This window comes from Phyllopteryx taeniolatus, chromosome 4 (genome assembly GCF_024500385.1).
Source record: "Phyllopteryx taeniolatus isolate TA_2022b chromosome 4, UOR_Ptae_1.2, whole genome shotgun sequence".
NCBI classification, from domain to species: Eukaryota; Metazoa; Chordata; class Actinopteri; order Syngnathiformes; family Syngnathidae; genus Phyllopteryx; species Phyllopteryx taeniolatus.
In genome coordinates, this window is record NC_084505.1 from 25086742 (window position 1) to 25109526 (window position 22785).

A 22785-nucleotide genomic window follows, 5' to 3' on the forward strand; every position below is an offset into this window, starting at 1 on the left:
TTTAGGTTGTTATTTTTTTCAACAGCTGTACAGATTGTAGGCCACTTTAATGGTGGAAAAAGTTTTGAAATGTATCTTTGTTTCATTTTTTTAGATCACAAAAACCTGGCATTTAAAGAATGGTGTGTAGACTTTTTATGCTAGCATGCTGGCATGTTTATCGACAATTTTCTCAGGTAAAAATGTTGAATATTCAAGGATTTCACAATGCTGCAACAGTTTTTTTGTTTTTATTCAAAATACACACGATTATTTTAGTTGATTTAAAGTTTGAGACTGTCATTTTTATGCCATGTTATTACACAATGTTACTTTAAAAGACCTTCCCCTGCGTAACTTTGTTAAAGTGTCCGCACCCATAAATTTTAATATTTCTTTGCCAATCACCAAATGGCTTTTGCTGCTCATTCCACATCATTCTCAAAATCGGTGACGATAATCTACTGGAGCGGAGCCCTAAACAGTCTCCTGCAGCTTTTATTTATGATATGAAACGTCTGACGAAGGTCACTTGGCCGTAATGGCACCGTAAATTTAAAGGACAGGGCCCCGGACTGCAGTTCGCTGCCGTGCGGCCGTATTATTGTGCCTGCTCCATTTTAATCACATAGGGGCTTTGTGGGCCCGGTCAATAAATCCTGCACAAAATGAAAAGTGAAACACTGTACACACTTTCTTAAAAACAACAACAACATAAAATATAAACCAACCGCAGACACTAAACCAGCCAAAGAAACCACACCAACCAAAACTAACCAACCAATGAAACAAAATCAATGAAAACTAAACCAACCAAGAAACTAAACCAACCACAGAATCTAAACCACCCAAAATCAAATACAGTAAACCAAACAAACTAAACTAAACAAACTACACAAGTGAAAACTAAACCAAACACATGAATTAAAAAAGAAAACAAATAAACTAATTCAACCAAAACTATAAACCAACCAACCAATCTAAACCCATCCATCCATCCATTCATCCATTTTCTGAGCCGCTTCTCCTCACTAGGGTCGCGGGCGTGCTGGAGCCTATCCCAGCTGTCATCGGGCAGGAGGCGGGGTACACCCTGAACTGGTTGCCAGCCAATCGCAGGGCACATAGGAACAAACAACCATTCGCACTCACAGTCATGCCTACGGGCAATTTAGAGTCTCCAATTCATGCATGTTTTTGGGATGTGGGAGGAAACCGGAGTGCCCGAAGAAAACTCACGCAGGCACGGGGAGAACATGCAAACTCCACACAGGCGGGGCCAGGGATTGAACCCGGGTCCTCAGAACTGTGAGGCTGACGCTCTAACCAGTCAGCCACCGTGCCGCCCCAATCTAAACCAACCATCTAAATTTACTAAACAAAATAAACTCCACCACTCAAAGAAACTAATCAAACCAAAGAGCTAAACCAACAAAAGCCAACTAAAGAACATTTCCGCAACAGCTAAAAATAAGACAAAACGTCACAGTCGTGCTCTTGACACGCATTACCGCTCCTTGTTTATTAATAAGTTTTTTAACCATTAACGAGGCAGCTCTTAATGAATGGTGTTTAATTGGCTCCCGCAAGCATTCAATATCTCGGAGGGAGGGGGTATGATCTATCTCCACCTCGCTGAAAATGCATGAGAATACGAGGGAGCACATCAAAGCCCGTGTACACAAATAAGGGGGAAACTGTGTATGGTGGTCCTGCTTTGGTAAACGCCGCTGTGCTCGCATATGCTGCATTACATTGATAAGGAACTAATAAATATACAATTATCAACACTAAATGTAGCATGAATGATCTGTGCAGTGTGCAATAATCATACTTAATCACTCTTTATTGCTGACAAAATAACGTAAGCCTTCCTCAAAATGGGCTCATATTAGTATGAATAAACAGAAGCATGAATTTATTTTAATACATATTAGTGTTGGTGTAAGAAAGCATGGAATTAAACCTTTGATCAGGTACCAGTTATAGCATGTTGCTGGATAAGAATTTAGTACAGTCAATTTGTATGAAGCACAATGTATAGTAACGGCCACAAACATACTCTATACAAAAATGGCCAAAATGTTGTGACATAGTTCTCAAAGTTGGCTGACATACTGCGACACACTCCCAAAAAATATAACACAGAACACTTTGCATCAGTCCATCTAAGATGAGCTTGGGCCCAGAGAAGCCGGCTGTGTTTCTGGGTGTTGTTGATAAATGGCTTTTGGCTAGAGTTTTACGTTGCACTTACGGATGTAGCGCCGAACTGTATTTACTGACATTGGTTTTCTGAAGTGTTCCTGAGCCCATGTGGTGATATCCTTGACATATTAATGTCGGTTTTTGATGCAATGCTGCCTGAGGGATCGAAGGTCACGGGCATTTAATGTTGGTTTTCGGCCTTGCCGCTTACATGCAGTGATTTCTCCAGATTCTCTGAACCGTTTGATGACATTATGGACCGTAAATGATGAAATCCCTTGCAATTGTACATTGAGGAACATTGTCCTTAAACTGTTCGACTATTTTCTCACACACTAGTTCACAAAGAGGTGAACCTCGCCCCATCTTTGCTTGTGAATGACTGAGCAATTCAGGGAAGCTCCTTTTATACCCAATCATGGAACCCACCCGTTCCCAATTAGCCTGTTCACCTGTGGGTTTGTTCCAAATAGGTGTTTGATGGGAATTCCTCAACTTTCACAGTCTTTTTCGCCACCTGTCCCAGATTTTTTAGAACGTGTTACAGCCATAAAATTCTCAGTTAATGATTATTTGCTAAAAACAATCAAGTTTATCAGTTTGAACATTGAATATATTGTCTTTGTAGTGTATTCAATTAAATATAGGTTGAACATGATTTGCAAATCATTGTATTCTGTTTTTATTTACATTTAACACAACGTCTCAACTTCATTGGAATTGGGGTTGTACAACACATGTCTCAAAATGGCCGACATGCTCCACCCTTCTCCATAAACATGACGACAATAAACATTGTCGAGAAATTTCCTTGATTTGTACATTTTAACACACTTTCATTCCCACATTTCTGGGGGAAAAAAAAAGCACAACACTGTCAGATCTGATAAAGGTTATTTAAATGTTGAGCCACAGCAAAAGACGACTGGATTGTAATCATAAACATATTGTAACCCTATTCATTAATGGGGAAGACAGCACATTTTGATACAGCAGCATCTCTATATAAACTTTAACGGTATGCATTTTTTTGCTGGAGTAAACAAGTACCCTACAGTAAGTACCAAAAATGGACTTTGGACTTGTTTTTTGGGACTTGCAATACACAACAAAACACATGAATAGAAATTGAGTTTTGTGAATACTTTGAATACTAATATTTGATTTCTCTTTGCTCCTCACTCTCTCTGTCCTAAAAGGAGTAATAATGAGCTAGTTTGTCACCCCCCCCTCCGCCTCCTCACACGTCATGTCTGGGGCTCCTGATACAAAAACTAACTTCTCTCATTTCAATTCAAACAGAGAACAGTTTTACAGTTCAGTTGTGTGAATGATGGTTTTTGTCTGCGTTGTGACAATCACCGATGTGTGCATGTTTCAGCATGTACGGGTGTCCTTGAGCGTGCAATACAAATCAACCTGCCCCCCTTCTGTCACGATTATCAACCGAATGTCTGCAACAGAGTTTTCATCTTTCTTATTATGACATGAGCAGAAGGAACTGGAACATTGTGTGTGTGTCTGCGTGTTATGGATGAAGTGAGGTTGCCAAGGACGACAGGACACTGGAGGAATGATCCGTTGTGACTAACCCTATTCAAGCCCGAAGAGGGAGACTTGTGTGGTCTTGACCTGTCCTCACACTCATACTGGACAAGACTTGAATTTGTGCCTCTGTTCTTGATATGTGTCGGAACATGTTTATTTTGAAGGGAACATTGCGTGAACTGAAAAACAACACTGAATGGCTGTGACCTTCGATCTCTCAGCCGACACTGAAAAACACACGCCGACTGAAATTGATGATGGTTTTACATGAGTACTGTTTTCACTCGTACAATAGTCTGTAAATTGAACTTTCTTCCTGTTTATATCCTTGCGACCAATAAGAGATGACGTCGACACCACATAGTTTTGTTGTGATGCATTTTGGTGAGCTTGGACTTTTAGAAACCAAACAGGTTATTAGTAAATAAGGAAAAAAGGTCAATTGACATGTCTTACCTGCTCATGTCCTCTTGCATGTAGAGCGAGAGCAGTTGCTTAGGAATGCTGAAGGACAATGTGCACTCCTCCATTTGCTCACGCACCAGCATCCACTTGCTGTCCACTGTTTGGAACCTGTACACTTTGCATACCGGGTTGGTGAACACTGTTGAAACCAGAGGGAGGCATAAAAATCAGACACAAGAGATGAAAAGACAAAAAAGAAAGCACTGCTAAAGCACACTAAATCCTACAAAATCAAAGGACGGATTCAATTTGATGATCAATAGCTGTGTCCTCCGCAGAAAAGCTATCATTCATCTTATTCTACTTTTGTAGTGAGAAAGAGAAACATTGTCCTTACTGCATCCTTTTCCATTTTAATTCCCTTTTGGTACTGCATGTAATACGGCGGATGTAGACTGACCAATGACTAGTGAGTGCCATAATCATCCAACTAGTTGCACTAACGATTGACATTTAGATTGACTAATGACAAGTCATTGAAGAAGTAAATAAGTCAGTACATTTTATTTTGATTCTAAAAAAGATGACTCAGTTGTCCCAGTGAGCACTAATTGGTAGATTGACCTATTGACTGGCGAGCGTGGTGCATGTAAAAACACAAGATGAAAAGACAAAAAGCACTGTTGGCACACTAAATCCTTCAAAGTCAAATTCAGAATGAAGGAAAAATTCAATTGATGATCAGTAGCTGTTTCTTGTGCAGATAAGCTGTCATTCATCTTCTACTATTGTTGTCCGAGAGCGAAACCTTGTCCTTACGTCCTCTATTTCCATTTTAATTACATATTTATTGTGCAACAGTTGAGTCATTTTGAAACTGCAAGCCGCCCAACTTCCTCCCCATTAAGCCAATTTCCATTCCCACACATCTTCCGCGCTTTTCCACCGATCGGCTCAAAAAGCTGCAGTGCAAATGTCGACGACGTAGAGGAGCGCTAATGCTCTTATCTGCACGCTAGCAGCAGGAGGCGAGGAAGTGGTGCGCCTTGAAACGCTTTTTACCGCCGCTTTCAGCGTCCCACTGCTGCATTCAGACAGCGAGTCAGTCAATAAGTCGGCCACTGTGAAATGTTGTGCTGACAACTGGCATTGAAACATGCACGGCCGCCCTAAGTGGGAGGTACGCTGCTTTAGGCTGCTGCCTGACAAAATACCACACGCTACGGTACTGTGGCTGACTGCGAGAAGATTTTATGTATTCATGCAAATTTGTGTCAAAATTGGGCTCTAAAAACAGGTAACCCTTGCTGATTGTCTTTTAGACCATCCAATGACCAGTGAGGAATGCAACCAACCAATCAGTGCTACTGTAGTTAATGATTGACATGTAAATGGACTAATGGAGAGTGAGTGATTTCATTGACCAGTCAATAATATTGTATGTAATGACTCGTGCTACCAATGTACTAGTGGGAATTCGGATTCACTCGCGACTTCGCTAGAAAAAACTAATCCAGAATCATAATTTCTCCCCGGCGGCACGGTGGTCCACTGGTTAGAGCGTCAGCCTCACAGTTCTGAGGACCCGGGTTCAATCCCCGGCCCCGCCTGTGTGCAGTTTGCATGTTCTCCCCGTGCCTGCGTGGGTTTTCTCCGGGCACTCCGGTTTCCTCCCACATCCCAAAAACATGCATTAATTGGAGACTCTAAATTGCCCGTAGGCATGACTGTGAGTGCGAATGGTTGTTTGTTCCTATGTGCCCTGCGATTGGCTGGCAACCAGTTCAGGGTGTACCCCGCCTCCTGCCCGATGACAGCTGGGATAGCCGCGACCCTAGTGAGGAGAAGCGGCTCAGAAAATGGATGGATGGATGGATAATTTCTCCCTTTGAATGAAAATGAAACACAGTACATATTTTATTATTACAAGAGCTGCAATGCTTTGTTGACTTCCGCCGCCATTTTGTCCCCCGAGACAGTTTCTGTGGAACGAGGCGTCCTATTGCCGTGGGGAGCTGCACGAACGTTCATGACAGACTGCGACCGTGGCAGATGAATTGGATAAAGTTGTGCAAGATTTATTCAATGCATCGTAGCAGATGAATGAGAAGAGCTAGCAAGTTACAGCTACCTAGCGGCTAACTAGCTGGTAGTGAAGCCGATGTTCACGTCCAGCCAGCAGGGGGCTATATATAGTTCTAAAATAATCAAATTGGCTTTTTTATTTATACGTCTTAATTTCGGAATAGTACAAGGAATAATTGATATATAATAATTGATTGTGATTCGCTCGTCATTCGCTACTGTCAGTGCGAATAGCGATCAGGTATTTATACGGCGAGTCCGAGTTCTAGTAATGACTGACATGTAATTTGATCCAAGACGAGTGAGTGACCTAACCAGCCAATCGGGTGTTAATGCATGTAATGACTGATATGGAGCTTGACACATAAAGAGCAACACCCACTACCACCGATTGTTGGATTATGTTCCTCACTATTCATTGATCAATCGATATGTCAATCATTACATGCAGTACCCCTGATTGGTCACTTTTGGTTGGTCAGTCTACATGAATCATTATATACAGCACCAGGGATTATTGTTCGCACCAGTTTAGCTTTTTACAATATCTAATTTTTAAGCCCCTGCACATAAAGCTTTGATTATTTTATATAATTTTTGACATCCCTCTTCATCAAAAAGTCTTCATGTTGCTATTAATTCAATTAGCATTGAGGTGGCCTTTCAAAACCCTTCAGGTTATTGGCTTTGGGGCCAAAGTATCCACTTTCATCATTTACTATTCCATTAAATGGCTGTTTTGGGCCAGAAGTGACATTTAGCAAGTAGTGAAAGCTGCTCCATCATCAGTGAGGAAGTGAAATAAGAAGCACTTTGACTCCATAAGGTCGCAACCCCCAACTGTGTCAAAACTTCAAGCGCCGTTGTCATGGCATCGTCGTGGTTTTTGTTTTGTTTTTTTTGCAGTGATTCAGAGCACATGCGCAGCCCGTCGTGGTAACCAGATTGTGTGGTGTGATGCAATTTAGTCCTCCACTTTTATTACCTGTCGAAATGAACATGAAGAGAGGGAGTGAGGGGGAATTGGGGATAGCGGGGTTACGCTGCCAAACCGCATGTCTCCAGAAGTCATTTTCTTAAGAGGTGTGAGGAAGAGAAACTGCTGTGCAGCGACAACGGGGGAAGTTCACCGGGTAATCTACTTCTGTGACGGAGGTTCAAGTTACCAGGTGTTGGTCTTCCCTTTACGTTTAGTCATTTGTGTTCTCTCCCTCAATATATTGGTTGGTTAATCCTCATGGCAATCATAAAAGCGCACTACCACTGATTGGTCAGTTAAACCACTCATCCACTGGTCAATCAGCATGTCAGTTATTACACGCAGTAACAATGATTGACCGGTTACGTCTCACTAGTCATTTACAAATCATTGGACACCAGTACCAGCGATTGGTTGGTTACATCAGATAATCAGTGGTACTGTGTGCAATAATTGAATAGTAGACTCCACAATACCAATAGCTTTTGGTACTGAATGTATATTTATGAATGTTTGATGGTGTGAACGGGCTTGAGTACCTGGTCCTGTCAGGAGGTGGTCTCTGTCCACACAGCTGTGCGATGCAGACTCGCACACTAAGGGACACTGCAAAGAACACGAAAATACAATTAACATGACTAACATGTACATTTTATTTATAAAAATTAGGTTCGATTTAAAGCAAACACACAGAAAGATTGTGGCTGTCACCGTTCAGCCTCAAACAGAAGCATCCAGAAGAGTCCTTGCAGTGCAATCTCCGAACCCGCCCGCTGCGGCCTCGCTGATTGCCCCCATGCCCCGGCTGTACATTGCGGCCACCACGGCTGGAGCCATGATCAACTCCCCATTGTCGCTGCCCTCTTCACTTGAAACGACTAACAAAGTAAGTAATCCTGGCCAAGTCAGAAGGGGCAGAGCCACATTCAAGACGCTTCACACTTTTACACACTTCACACATCCAGTCCTGGCTTTTTTGCGATTACCTTTCACACACCTACTGTCCTCTGACACTACTTTCTAGTACCGATGTGACAAGAGTCCTAAAAATGACAGGTCTGCCTAAATGCTGCGGCTGGTTTCAATGGTCACTTCAACCTGAGTACAATACAACAAGAATTTAGAAAATTGGATGATGGGTTCTGGGGAAATAAATTTTTTTGTATCAGCAAAAATTGCCTTTTAGAGGAAAGTTTGTGTGATATCGCCTATGGAAAATCTGGTCAAAAAAAATGCTTTCAGATACCAGTATCTGCGGTCCTAAATCATGCGCTGGTATAATATTTTTTTTTTTGTACAAGACCCTCTCTAAGGTTCAAGAGTGAGACAATTTTGAATCTGAGCACATACAATTATAAATAAATATACATTTCCTCCAGATGCTATCCATACCTATCTTGACAGGGCTTTATGTTTGTGATGCTCGTGTACAGGGTTGATGCATTAAGTCTGGTCTCCTCTTCACACAAATAGTGACAAGCGGCCATTTTTCTTGCCGCATGAGTCATTGAACAAGGTTAGACAGGCAAAGCTGTCACAGGAAAAGAAGCATAATGTTGGCTAGGCCTCATCTATCAGCTACAGCAGTCAGACTCGTGCTAGAGCGCTCGTGGCGTACGATAACGCTAAGCAACATTTCAGCGGGAACAGGTCTCAGAAGAGGATCGAGTTGAGGAGGAAAGGCCCAGGGGGGCCACAGCTATAAAAGAGCTCCCCCACCCCCGCCCCAATAATTGTCAGCATGTGTTTGATGGGCTCGTGATCAAAAGGTGATCAGAAGCTCTTTTTTTCTTCTTTTTTTTCTATGAGGGACACACACATACACGTCCCTCCCTTCATCTTCTGCAGCAGAAACAACACACAAAAGGAGAAATTTGCAAACCCACACTGACCCACACATAGGGTGACCAGACATGTTCACTTTCTGAGTCATTACAAAAAGCTTCCAGCAGGGATTTCAGCAGCTGTGTCGATGAGACGTTCAGGTCTCTGCTGGCAATTCAGACTGGTGAACTGCTGGCCTGTAGCTGCGTTGGGGATGAGCTACATCTGTACCTCAAGGAGCCAGTTATCGACAGGTGTAAAGGGGACCCACTGCAGTGGTGGACATGATAACTGTAACTCTGTTTTATTTACTTTATAAAACCTTCGGGAACTATTTATTTTAATTTTCTGTTAACTTTATAAGAGATGCTGCTGACCTTGGGAACTCCCTGCACTTTCTGTTGTTGAACTTTAAACAAAAATGTTATTATTATTATTACTATGTAAAGCATTCACATTTAAATTATACTGAAATTTTGGAAAACGTTATTTAGTATAGAAAACTTTAGGGAGCAATTATTCATTAAAGCTTTCATTTCACTTTGTAATACATGCTGCTGAGCCTGGGTGCTCCCTGCACTTTTTGTTAGAATTTTAAAACAAAGATGCCTATTTTCTAAAATAATAATAAATTAAAAAAAACTAACATGTTGCAAATTTGAAAAGCTGTTTAACAAATGTGCTTAAAGGCATTTAAATGAAGTGTATTATTTCAAATTTTGACTCCAATATTTGTCTATGACTATCTCGCTCCCCTCATATTCTCCTACAGCACACACAAGATGTGTGCAATGACAACACACACACACACACACACACACACACGCACGCACGCACCCACACGCACACAGAGGGGGCGACAGATTCATCATCGCGACATGGGCAGATTGTCAGTGACACTGCGGAGCCTGGCAGGGAACCTTCCTTCACCAGCCACACGAGTAGGCACAACCCAAAGTCAGTCAGCCATGTAAGAAGCTCTCGGCCAATTATATAAGACAGTGATGCATGTGTACACGTACAAATACACACACGCTCATACGAAAAAAAAAAACCTCAAGAGCCATGCGGTGTGGTGCAAGAAAACCACAACGTTCCCTCACACGTGAAAACTCTTAAGTTTACATCGTAAGACACACAAGTTCCTTGAGAAAAAAAAGGGTCTCCACCGAGCATGTGCGGACAATCAGGAAGAGTACATACGATGTCATTCCTGGTGTGCCGGCATCCCATTGGGAATAAGAGAAAAAGGTCCCGTTACTCCCGTGATGGTCGCTTTAGAGGGGAGGTGAGTGCTTTGTAGGAGATTAGTGCACACGCACACACACTGCAAATCCCCATTAGGATATAGTAGAGGTCCTCTAATCTCATTGGTGGATTTCAGACGTATTACGGGCTCCTATTTCCCCAAGCAGCCTTCTGGAAACTTTTCAAGCCACACCCCTGTCAACATACTTGTCACAGCTGGGCTCTTTTGTATAAAAGTGCACTCTTGCTTGTGTGTAAATGACAACGCTCCCCCACATATTCGTGATTTGCTACTTGCGAATTCACCTATTCGCTGATTATTTTTGGGGGGAGTCACCTATTTGCTGTTTTTGTCCTTCGGCCAAAGCCCTGTCTAATATAAAAGTACTGCTTTGTCGCCATTTTGTGGCATCTTGGTGCCATGGAGGTGTGTTAAAGTGAGGGGAAGGAGCTTCATTTCGACAGGTCACAGTCATTCCTAATAATTAAAAAAAAAAAAGTAGAACTTTTCCACCATGCTGCGGCATTTAGGGGCAATTCCTAACCTTTTTTGGGGGTTATCAATTACTAGGAGACTTTCAGTATTTGGGGAACGACTGTACATTGAAACTGCATCCTTTTTGACTAAACTAAGTTTGACTAAATTGCAATCAAAAAAAAAAAAAGTTACACAACAACATGCAGTTGCAGCCTCAGGGGGTGTGTGCTTCACAGTTTGGGCATACCTGTCCGAGAATCCCCTTCCTTTGAAAAAAACAAAAACAAAAAAAATACCAGCCATTACACTTTTAATCTCACATACTGTATGCACTAGATGGCTGTTGAGAACAGGCCGAGGGTGCGCACACCGCAGTATCTAGGAATCCTTGTCCTAGAGTCGTATCACCTGGAGGGACCTTGAGTACATACCCCCTGCGGTGCATGCACCACAGTTTTTGGAATCCCTGTCCTAGAGTCACCCTTTTCTTTACAATAACAGTCCGCCATTACACTTTTAAATTTACACACCACCATGGATGCGCACAGTTTGGAAATCCCTGTCCTCAAGTCACCGAAACCAAAAGATTGTCCGATTGTCATTGCTTTTAATCTCATGCACCTTGTGGAGGGCACTCAAGGACCCCGATGGGTGCATGCATCACAGTTTGAGGATACCTGCCCTAGGATGACCTTTAAAAAATAAAACAAATATTATACCAGCACGTCATATATAACCATCCTCACGTTCCACACTACAGTGTAACATCTGTGACTTTGAATGGAGGTGACCTTAAAAGGTTGGGCCTGGCCTGGTGAGTGACATGGGAGTCGGCGAATGAGAGTGGAGGAGTCTGTTGTGCGCTCAGGTTAGCGGCTTGGTGATAACTGGCTACGTGTGAGCCAGTCTGCGTGTTGAGTGACTGGGCGTCAGTTGTGGCCGGAGCAGCTGTTGTATCTTCTTCTTCTTTTCCTTTCGGCTTGTCCCTTTAGGGGTCGCCACAGCAAGTCATCCTTTTCCATGTAAGCCTATCTCCTGCATCCTCCTCTCAAACACCAACTGCCCTCATGTCTTCCCTCACCATATCCATCAACCTTCTCTTTGGTCTTCCTCTAGCGCTCTTGCCTGGCAGCTGCATCCTCATCATCCTTCTACCAATATACTCACAATTTCTCCTCTGGACGTGTCCAAACCATCAATGTCTGCTCTCTCTAACTTTGTCTCCAAAACATCGAACCTTGGCTGTCCCTCTGATGAGCTCATTTCTAATTTTATCCAACCTGGTCACACGAGAGCGAACCTCAACATCTTCATTTTCCGCCACCTCCAGCTCTGCTTCCTGTTGTCTCTTCAGTGCCACTGTCTCTAATCCGTACATCATGGCTGCCCTCACCACTGTTTTATAAACTTTGCCCTTCATCCAAGCAGAGACTCTTCTGTCACATAACACACCTGATACCATTCTCCACCTGTTCCAACCTGCTTGGACCCTTTTCTTCACTTCCTGACCACACTCACCATTGCTCTGGACGGTTGACCCCAAGTATTTAAAGTCCTCTACCCTTGCCATCTCTTCTCCCTGTAGCCTCATTCTTCCCCCACCACCCCTCTCATTCATGCACATATATTCTGTTTTACTTCGGCCAATCTTCATTCCTCTGCTTTCCAGTGCATGCCTCCATCTTTCTCACTGTTCCTCCACCTGCTCCCTGCTTTCACTGCAGATCACAATGTCATCTGCAAACATCATGGTCCACGGGGATTCCAGTCTAACCTCATCTGTCAGTCTATACATCACCACTGCAAACAGGAAGGGGCTCAGGGCTGATCCCTGATGCAGTCCCACGTCCACCTTAAATTCATCTGTCACACCTACAGCATACCTCACCACTGTTCTGCTGCCCTCGTACATGTCCTGTATTATTCTAACATACTTCTCTGCCACTCCAGACATCCACATGCAGTACCACAGTTCCTCTCTGGGTACTCTGTCATAGGCTTTCTCTAGATCTACAAAGACACAATGTAGCTACTTCTGACCTTCTCTGTACTTTTCCATCAACATCCTCAATGCAAATAATGCCTCTGTGGTACTCTTTCTAGGCATGAAACCATACTGTTGCTCTCAAATATTCACTTCTATCCTGAGTCTAGCCACCACTACTCTTTCCCATAACTTCATTGTGTGGCTCATCAACTTTATTCCTCTATAGTTGCCACAGCTCTGCACATCACCTTTGTTCTTAAAAATGGGCACCAGTACACTTTTCCTCCATTCCTCAGGCATCTTCTCACGCAATAGAATTCTATTGAACAAGCTGGTCAAAAACTCCACAGCCACCTCTCCTAGATGCTTCCATACCTCCACAGGAATGTCATCAGGACCAACTGCCTTTCCATTTTTCATTCTCTTTAATGCCTTTCTAACTTCCCCCTTACTAATCATTGCCACTTCCTGGTCCACCACACTTGCCTCTTCTACTCTCCCTTCTCTATCATTTTCCTCATTCATCAACTCCTCGAAGTATTCTTTCCATCTACCTAGCACACTGCTGGCACCAGTCAACATATTTCCATCTCTATCTTTAATCACCCTAACCTGCTGCACATCCTTCCCATCTCTATCCCTCTGTCTGGCCAACCTGTATAGATCCTTTTCTCTTTCTTTAGTCTCCAACCTGGCATACATGTCATCATATGCCTCTCGTTTGGCCTTTGCCACCTCTACCTTTGCCCTGTGTCGCATCTCAATGTATTCCTTTCGCCTCTCCTCGGTCCTCTCAGTGTCCCACTTCTTCTTAGCTAACCCTTTTCCTTGTATGATTTCCTGTCCTGTGAGGTTCCACACCAAGTCTCCTTCTCTCCTTTCCTGCCAGAAGATACACCAAGTACTCTCCTGCCTGCCTCTCTGGTCACCTTGGCTGCAGTGGTCCAGTCTTCTGGAAGCTCCTCCTGTCCACCGAGAGCCTGTCTCACCACTTCCCGAAAAGCTGCACAACATTCGTCCTGTCTCAGCTTCCACCACATGGTTCTCTGCTCTCTCTAGGTCACCCTATGTTCCTGCCTCGTCTGGAAAAAAAGGGTTCACTCCAGCTATTTGCATCCTTTTTGCAAAGTCTACCACCATCTGTCCCTCCAAGTTCCTTTCCTGGATGCCGTACTTACCAATCACTTCTTCATCACCCCTATTTCCTTCACCAACATGTCCATTATAATCTGCACCAATCACGACTCTCTCTCTGTCTGGGATGCTCAGAAGTACTCCGGAGCAGCTGTTGTATGAATGTGCTTATTGCGTTTTTATTTTGTTACTGTTTGTTCAATAAAGTGATTGAAAGTGTAACGTAGGCTGTGTCTCTCCTTGACCATTTGTGGGGCCATTACAATACGTTAAAACTAGCGGTAGTAGGTTTCTTTAAATAAACAAACATCTATACCTTGTGTTGATGTTTCCGCATAGTTAATCTTATGTGTTAAACATTAAGAAGGCTTGGAAAATGAGTCGGCAGTAATATTATCCCATGTGGAAATATGATCACAGTGAAGCTTTGTGGCACCGATTTTTCTCCTCCTTTTTTTCCCCTTGATGAATCGTTTCAGCACTACTGTCTTTATACTGTTAATTTCACACACCCCAGGGGGTACACGCACTACACTTTGGGTATCCTGTCCTTTCTTTTAAAAAATGTCTTTACCTTCTGGGACGGTACGTCGGTAGTGATATTCTCCGCTTCTTCCATCTCGCCCATCTTAAGTCGACTCACCACCACTGTTCCGGCTGCACAGCCACCATCAGACGACCTGAATGGGACAGGCGAAGACATAATGAGTTAAATAAATTAAAAAAATAAATAAGTGAATAAATAAATAAATACATACATATCATAGATACTGTGCATGCATACATACATAATATGAGGCCTTGTAGTGAAGACTGAAGTGACATAAGTCTTTGGACACACCCCGATATTAACCAGTTAGAGGTTGGACAACACCACTTAGTTGCACCTGAATCTGAACTTTGTTGGGAAAGTGTGGCAACCATAAAAGCAGCCTTGGATGATTTTGGTCTGGAAGAAGTTCACCTTGAAACCTATATGTTCGGCGACCAAGCGTGTTGCCATATTACTTGCGACTGCAGATTGAGTAGAGATGCAGCCCGAGTTAGATGGTTCAGACTAAAACCCAAACGCGGACATGATGACCAATCGACCAATGACTGGCACATCATCCGGCAATGACTGCATGACCAGTGACTAAAAAGCCAATGACAGTGCAGTTGGACCATTTATTATTTTAAAAAATGATTATATTTTTATTAATATTAAAAATTATATCTTAAAAAATATCCATCCATCCATTCTCAATACAGTTTATCCTGTTCAGGGTCACAGCTGGAGTTTATTCTATCTGAAAAAATATATAATCCCAAAATAATTTGAACAATATTCATATTCATTTAAAAATTAAAGAATTATTCCCCAAAACAAAAAAATTTGCGACATCATGACCAATTCACCGATGACTGACATGTTATCCAGCCAATGACACCATGACCAATAAATAAAAAGCCAATGAATTATTTTAGAAGTACAGTATCTATATTTTTAATATCATTAGAAATGTTTACAAAATATGTAGATTTGAAATCATTTTAAAAAATAAATGTAAACTAGTTATTTAACAATTATTAAAAAAAAATAATAATTATCTTTAAAAATATTGTTTAAAATCTATTTAAAACATTTAACAATTTAAAAACACTCCTTTAAATTATTTGTCCTTATATTATATAGTTACTTAAACAAATATTTTTTAATTGATTACAAATATTAACAAATTATTTTGAAAGAATATCTTCCCAATCAATGTAACATGCAAGTGTTCCAATACCTTTGCCAAGAAGGGTTGAGACATTATTAATTAAGACTCCAAAAAGTTGGCATGCTGCTTATGCCTCCGTGGGGAAGCTAATGGGGCCGAGGCAGGGTGCGCTCTATATAACGCTCGAAATGGCCATCTAATAATCCCGCCGATGCGCTCTGACGGACACCAAATTGATACTAAAAGATTTCAAACCTGGACGCCCACCCTTCCTATCCGGTTAAGTCGCTGATAGAAAATCTATGATATTGGCAAAGAAATCCGACACTGCGGAATAAAGAAAAATGATCCCCAGGTGTTACACGGGCAACAGGGAGCATTGTTAAAACGCCAACGTAAATTCCATGAAGACTTCAATGTTTATAAAATTATAAACGCTGTGATCTCACGACTATAAATTGTTGTATGTTTACAAAAACGTGTACATTTTTGGTAATATTTACGGAAATGCGTACATTCAATGCGTTCATTGAACAATCTAAATTGTTATTGATCTTGATAAAAACCCTAAATCAGGTTGTTTGAAAAATCTCAATTGTCATTGATTTTTTACGAAAACTTGTATGTTACTGTTTTTGCTTTGAATGCTTGGCGGTCCTACCCAGACCCCTCCCAAAAAAGCAGGCAGAATAACATTTCGTGGTTTGTAAATCCAATCAGTGTCCCTCGCCAGACACCTGTCACAATGTTTACTCTTCCATTTCCCTCCTCCCATTTCCTCATCATTTCCCTGGCCCTGGCAAAACTTTAGTCGCTAAAAGTCACCTTGACTTCGAACAAACGGCATCATGCACATCACAGAGGAGAGCGAGATTATGTGTCCCATTCCATGATAGCAAAACTGGGGGGAGGGGGTACACTCCCCACCTTCCAGCTGCTCCCTCCCTCACCCTGTTTTTTTTTTCTTTTTTCTTTTTTAAGACATCTCAATCGTCTAATACAACTTCCACAAGCTTGTTTTTGATTCAGAGCCAAACATCCAGTCAACACCTGGTGGCAGGTGGTAGGTGGACGTGAGGAAATTAAATTGCTCCAGTTGGCCAACACGATTTGATTTAGCACTGCTTTAATGCGACATTGTAAAAGAAAGTTATATGAAAAGGTGTAGACGCATTAATTTCTTTGCAGACTGCAGTGGCACTCCCTTCCTCTGAGAATTTAGCGTAAAGGTTAGACTAAATGTCCACTTCACCCCCTCCCACCTGGGCGGCTTTTTTTAAACATCTATTTGGCCCACAATCTGTTTCATGGCAAGCACTTCATTGCACACCTTTGTGAAAGTGACAGACACAATGTTGTTCAGACGGATGACCCTGGGTCTTTGGCCCTATCAGGGAAAAGCCTTCAGTGTAACAGTGTTAAGCCGCGAGCAGTGATGCAGGGGCCATCGCACACACTTTTTCATTGCGAATCCTGGAAATGATCATCAAACTCTGACGCCGTATACTAATACCTGCTTGTGATTGGGGCTCAATTGGGTGAATTTCCGCTGTGGGTCGTGACCAGAAGAACAACATCGCGGATACGAGCGGCCGAAATGAGTTCCCTCTGCACGGTGTCCGGGCTCTCCCGTAGAGAGAGGGTGAGAAACTCGCTCATCCGGGAGTGGCTCAGTCGAGCCACTGCTCCTCCGCACAGAGAGGAGCCAGATGAGATGGCTCGGGCATCTAGTTAGGATGTCCCCAGGACGCCTCCCTGGTGAGGTGTTCCGGGGACATGCCGGAGAGACTATGTCTCCCGGCTGGCCTGGGAATGCCTCGGGATCACCACGGAAGAGCTGGACGAAGTGGCTTTGGAGAGGGAAGTCTGGGCTTCCCTGCTTGAGCTGCTGCGCCCGCGAACTGACCTCGGATAAGCGGCAGTAAATGGATGAATGGATGTCATATTTAAAAAGTTCAGTAATGAGCCAAGACGTTGCTACAGTATTTTCTTATTTCTGATCTGAAACAGAGTTTTTAATGTTAACCTTTTTTTTGCTTTTCATATCAAAATAGCTTTGGGATATCCTTTTGTTCAGACTTTGATAAGAGGTTTCTGGCACGAAGCGTACAATACATCATTTTTCATGCAACGTTCAGCCTGATTCTTGGTTCTTTTGTCAAATACCAGCTCATACAATACTGATTAATTAAATTTCACTTTCATGAAAGAGGGAAAATGAATGAAGGCTTGGGAGAGTGTCAGAGGTAGTGGGTATTAAAATGAGCCACTGCCGAACAATTCTAAACATGGCCGTCAATGCGTTTAAATGTTTGGGATGCACAATATTGCACAGAAACTTGATCATAAATTGGCGTAAATTGGTTATAATAGTAATAATAATTGTCATTATTATTATTATATGTATTTAGCGCTTTTCTAGGCTGCTCAACAATTGCACACATTATTCATTCACTCCACAGTCACACCTGGTAGTGGGTTGTAAGCTACTTGTGTAGCCACAGCTGCTCTGGGGCAGTCTGAAGGCAGTGTGGCTGCCATTCTGCGCCTACGGCCCACCACCAGCACCAAACATCCAACCACATTCATTTATGGGCAATGTGGGTTAAGTGTCTTGCCAGGGAAGAACCGGCGACCATCCGGTTGCAGGGCGTACTCTTACCCTCTGAGCCACACCACCCCATAATTATTATTCAACAATAACATGAAGAACAGCAACAAGTTTCACATACAGTAAGAAAAAAAAGAATTGTATTCACACATACCTGCAAAATCGGTTTGTGATGTTACCCCTCTAAACCACCCTTGCGGAAATTGCTGTTGCCGTTTATGCATAATCAGAATCAGAATCATCTTTATTTGCCAAGTATGTCCAAAAAACACATAAGGAATTTGTCTCCGGTAATTGGAGCCGCTCTAGTACGACAACAGACAGTCAATTGACAGAGAACACTTTGGAGACATAAAGACATTGAGAAAAACACAGTCACTGAGCAATAAAGGTTTGCTAGTTATCTGGTAATGCCGGTACATTATTTTATTTATTATTATTATTTTTGAATCCTGCTAAGTGAAACTAACAATTGGACTGATTGGCTACAGGTATGTTTGCACCGCATTAACCTTTGTGTTGAAACTAACGAAACTTTTTACCTGCTTGGTTGATGTACGAAAGGTCAGAGTTTAATGGTTTGTGAATGGTTGAGTTAATTACATAACAAAACACAAAGCAACGTAATGCAACATAACAGGACATGAAATAACATAACAACGCAATGTAACACAGTGTAAAGAGATACAACGTAATGTTATGCAACATACTGTAATGTAACATAATGTAACATAACATGACCAACATTCCACAACGTAACATAACATAACATAACACAAAGTGACATAACATGGCGTAAAGCGACATAACATAACACTGTAACGTACCTCAACGCAGTATAACGTAATACACTGTAACGCAGCGTAAAATTGACGCAAGGTAAAAATATCGTAATTCAACCCAGTGTAACATAATGCAACATAACATAATGTAAGGTTATACAGAGTAACATAATTCCCCTTAATGTATTGAAATATGAGACAACATAATGCACCTTAATGTAATGTAATAAGGTAACGCAACGCTCCGTAATGTAACTCACCATAACACAGTGCATTGTAACGTAGCGCACTGCATCTTAAAGCAATGTAACATAACGCTTCTATATATGTGAATTGAAGTGTGTATATGTGAATTGCCCCTCTCTATGTGCGCCCTGTGATTGACCGTCGACTAGTCATCGCACCCGTACAGTCGGCCGAGACAGGCTCGGGCATTCCCCGTGACCCTGATTGGGATAACCTATAGATCACGGACGGACGCGGCGGCTTTCAGACTCTTGGGGAAGTGCACGAATGGACAACACAAGGAAATGAAAAGCAAAACAACATCAGCTGCTCACAACCTAGGATAAGCTATATGAGGATAACATTGAAAAAGTCCTTGACAACAAATCACGCCTGAGGAAAGGGAGCGTCCGAGGGAGGAGGAAAATAAACAGCTTGTCGGGATGCAGCGCAGACGGGAATATTGGAGCAGCGCGGTCTAACACTGGAGGGATGTATGATGGGATTCTTGACCCATATAACGGCGCGTGCGTGGGCTAAATATAGCGACGAATGGCTTTCACTGAGGACAAATGCGAGACATGTCGTAATGCAGCTTTTGGCTCGACGTTCTAGTGGGATGACCGACATTGTATATGACTCAGCAGCAATGGAGGAGGCAACACGGTGCTCATTGTTGACCACAGAAAAACTGTCATGATGTGTGTTTAGTTTTGTTTTTTGGTTTAACATTACATTTGTAGGGATAATTTAAGTTTCTTATTTTTGTTTTCCGTAAAAAGAAATAAAATATAAGTGACGTGGCAGCAAATTGATAGACGTATATGTGGAAGTTTGAATGCATCACTATTTGACGCACTAACTTAACATTTAACCGCACTTGAAATGGCAGCAGATAAGAATATACTGTAAATTGAATAATATTTGCTTTTCCTTTAGGTGTTGGAGAAGTGTGTTTGGAAGCAATTTAAAATGAAAAGTACGGTTATTATATCACTCAAACAGGTAAGGCATACTGTACTTTGCTCTGGCATAATTGGACCTCACTTAAATTTTAACCATACTAATTGACATTTAACAATTGATTGAGGGAATATTCATTTAACATTCAACACATCTTTATTTTTCATTGTTTTTAAACATCATTTTTAAATGTAATTATTATTATTATTACTTTATGCCTACAATGTCCCCAGAAATGTGGACGTTTTTATGCATCACTTATTTTTTCATATTTTGTGACGGAAAACTGGATAAAATGTATTTATTAGGATTTTTCTTTTTTTTAACTAAAAGGCAACAATAATTAAACATTATAGGGACTTTAATGAAGTCACAGCAAAAAGTGAATAAGATTAAGTATAGAGCAACTCAACAAAAAATTCACAAGGATTTAGTAGAAAATTGTACAATAGCAAACCAAACAAAAACAAAACAATGATTCTCTTCTGCGACTTTCGAAAGTAAAGCAGAGAGGCCTTTACAATGATTCACCAAGTCATTTGGATTTGATCCAAGACACAAAATGGGCAAACACGGCATTTCAGGGGCTCACGTGAATTCAACGCGTCATGTTTCCCGATGTTAATGCCACAATTAGAGCGTAGCCTCGGACAGGCGCTACGAGCCGATCAATGAAAATCCAATGAGACGATGGCCGGCGACCTTCACTGCCGCACATCCTCAACACTTAAAGGCTAGCGATGCAACAAATGAAAATGGAGCATACGTCACATTCGGAGAGATGAGTGACTTTTAAGTGTAGTGAGCAGGGAGGGTAAACGTCGCCGCTAATGAGCCACGGATTCCTCCTGATTATTTTTACACAAAAAAAAGAGGCTGATGTGATCTGTGTTAAGCAGATGCTTTGGCTGCTGTAATTGCTCCTGAAAAAGGAAGCCCACAGCGCAAAGACCTGACACAGACGCCACCGAGCTAACTGGAATTCGGGAGGTAACTGTTAGTCCACTAACGGTCGAGTGTGATGGCTGGCAAATGTGACGAGGAGTTAGAATGAGACATTGTGGTGATCAAGACAATTTAGTGTCGTCAACAAATCCAACAAACATTTTTTGGAGAACATCATTGTCAATTTTGTGAACATATAAGGCAATTTAGAGTCATCAACAAATCTAATGTGTTTTTGTAATCATCAAATACAATTTAATGTCAGCAACAAATCTAACGTGCGTTTTTGTAAACATCAAATCCAATTTAGAGTCAGCAACTAAACTAATTGAGTCAGTCCACAACTCTCGAATCTACTGTTGTATTTTTTTGTAAACAATTTAGTCTTTGATGAACTTAATGTGTTTTCATAAACATTGTAGACGATTTAGTCTTCAACAGACCAAATGTGCGTGTTTTTGTAAAGATCCAAGATGGTTTAGAATTTTTTTCAGTGAACCTATTTTTGCAAACAATTTAGTCTTGGATGAACTTAATGTTATCATAAACATCACAGATCTAGCTTAGTTATTCAATGAGCTTGACATGTTTTTTTGCAAACATGTTGTCAGTCATGTTATCTTTCCTTGAGGTTGTTTGTTTATACGTGCCCAGCGATTGGCTGGCAACCAGTTCAGGGTGGACCCCGCCTGCTGCCCGATGATAGCTGGGTTAGGCTCCAGCACTCCCGCGACCCTTATGAGGATAAGCGGCTCAGAAAATGGATGGATGGAACTTTAAAGACCATCTAATCTTCAACAAAGTCCTACACTTACCAAACGTGTGCTTCCATAATGATCAAAGATAATTTAGACTTTAATGGGCCTTATGTGTCTTTCTTAACATCCAAAGCAATTAGGTGCCTGCATATGTGTTTTTGGCAACATCAGAGACAATTTCATCTGGAGCTCTTCGAAGCTGTCGGGGAAATGCCTTCCAACAGCGCACACAAATAACTAATTCATCATCAGAATCAGAATCATCTTTATTTGCCAAGTATGTCCAAAAAAAACACACACACACACACACACACACACACAAGGAATTTGTCATACCTGCAAAGTGTCTATTGTTGCGCTTGGTGCCGAAAAAGAACTACTACTACTAGCACGTGTTTTAACTTAATAAAAAACAACTACAACAACAAAAAACGCGACACCCAAGCAAATGACTTTTTATCGACTAACATTTCCAAGGACTGAGTGATAAAGGGTTTTAATATGTGCTCGTGGTTTACAAGCGTCCGGCTGCCTTTTGCTTGTTGTTGTGCTGATGCTTTTATTGTGCACAGAAAAGACAGGATAAGATTGCAACAAAGGTTTCTGTTCTTTTTATTGAGTTGCTTGATCATTTGCATTCGCTCACACACCGCTAATCCCATTAATCCAGAACAACCGCTTTGCTATACTTACAAATAGACTATTGATTCACCTAAACTGGAGGTGTTTTTTGAGACAATAGCATCACTTTTGTAACAGTATGACTATTAAGGAGGAATAATTAGGAAAGGCGCTGGTTCGATTCCCAGCTATTCCATGAGGAAATTACAAAGCAACCACAATTTTTTTTTAAAGGGGAACTAAACCCCAACATTTTTAAAGCAATATCTTGTATGTCCCGGCACTAGTAAAAACATAGCACG

At 41.7% G+C, this 22785-nt stretch overlaps 1 protein-coding gene across 13 annotated transcripts in view; it reads right to left on the minus strand.

The window, feature by feature from the left end:
• Window positions 1-22785, minus strand: part of inpp4b (inositol polyphosphate-4-phosphatase type II B) — a 157207-nt gene that overhangs the window by 46999 nt on the left and 87423 nt on the right. For 12 of the 13 annotated variants that reach the window (XM_061770876.1, XM_061770878.1, XM_061770879.1 and 9 more), the window contains 3 exons: window positions 14450-14555; window positions 7744-7810; window positions 4192-4339 (listed from right to left, as the gene is read on the minus strand). In XM_061770876.1, the coding sequence (XP_061626860.1) occupies window positions 4192-4339; window positions 7744-7810; window positions 14450-14555 (321 nt within the window). Of the gene's footprint in view, window positions 1-4191; window positions 4340-7743; window positions 7811-10231; window positions 10345-14449; window positions 14556-22785 lie in introns of those variants that run through there. The other variant, XM_061770885.1, reaches the window with a different exon arrangement.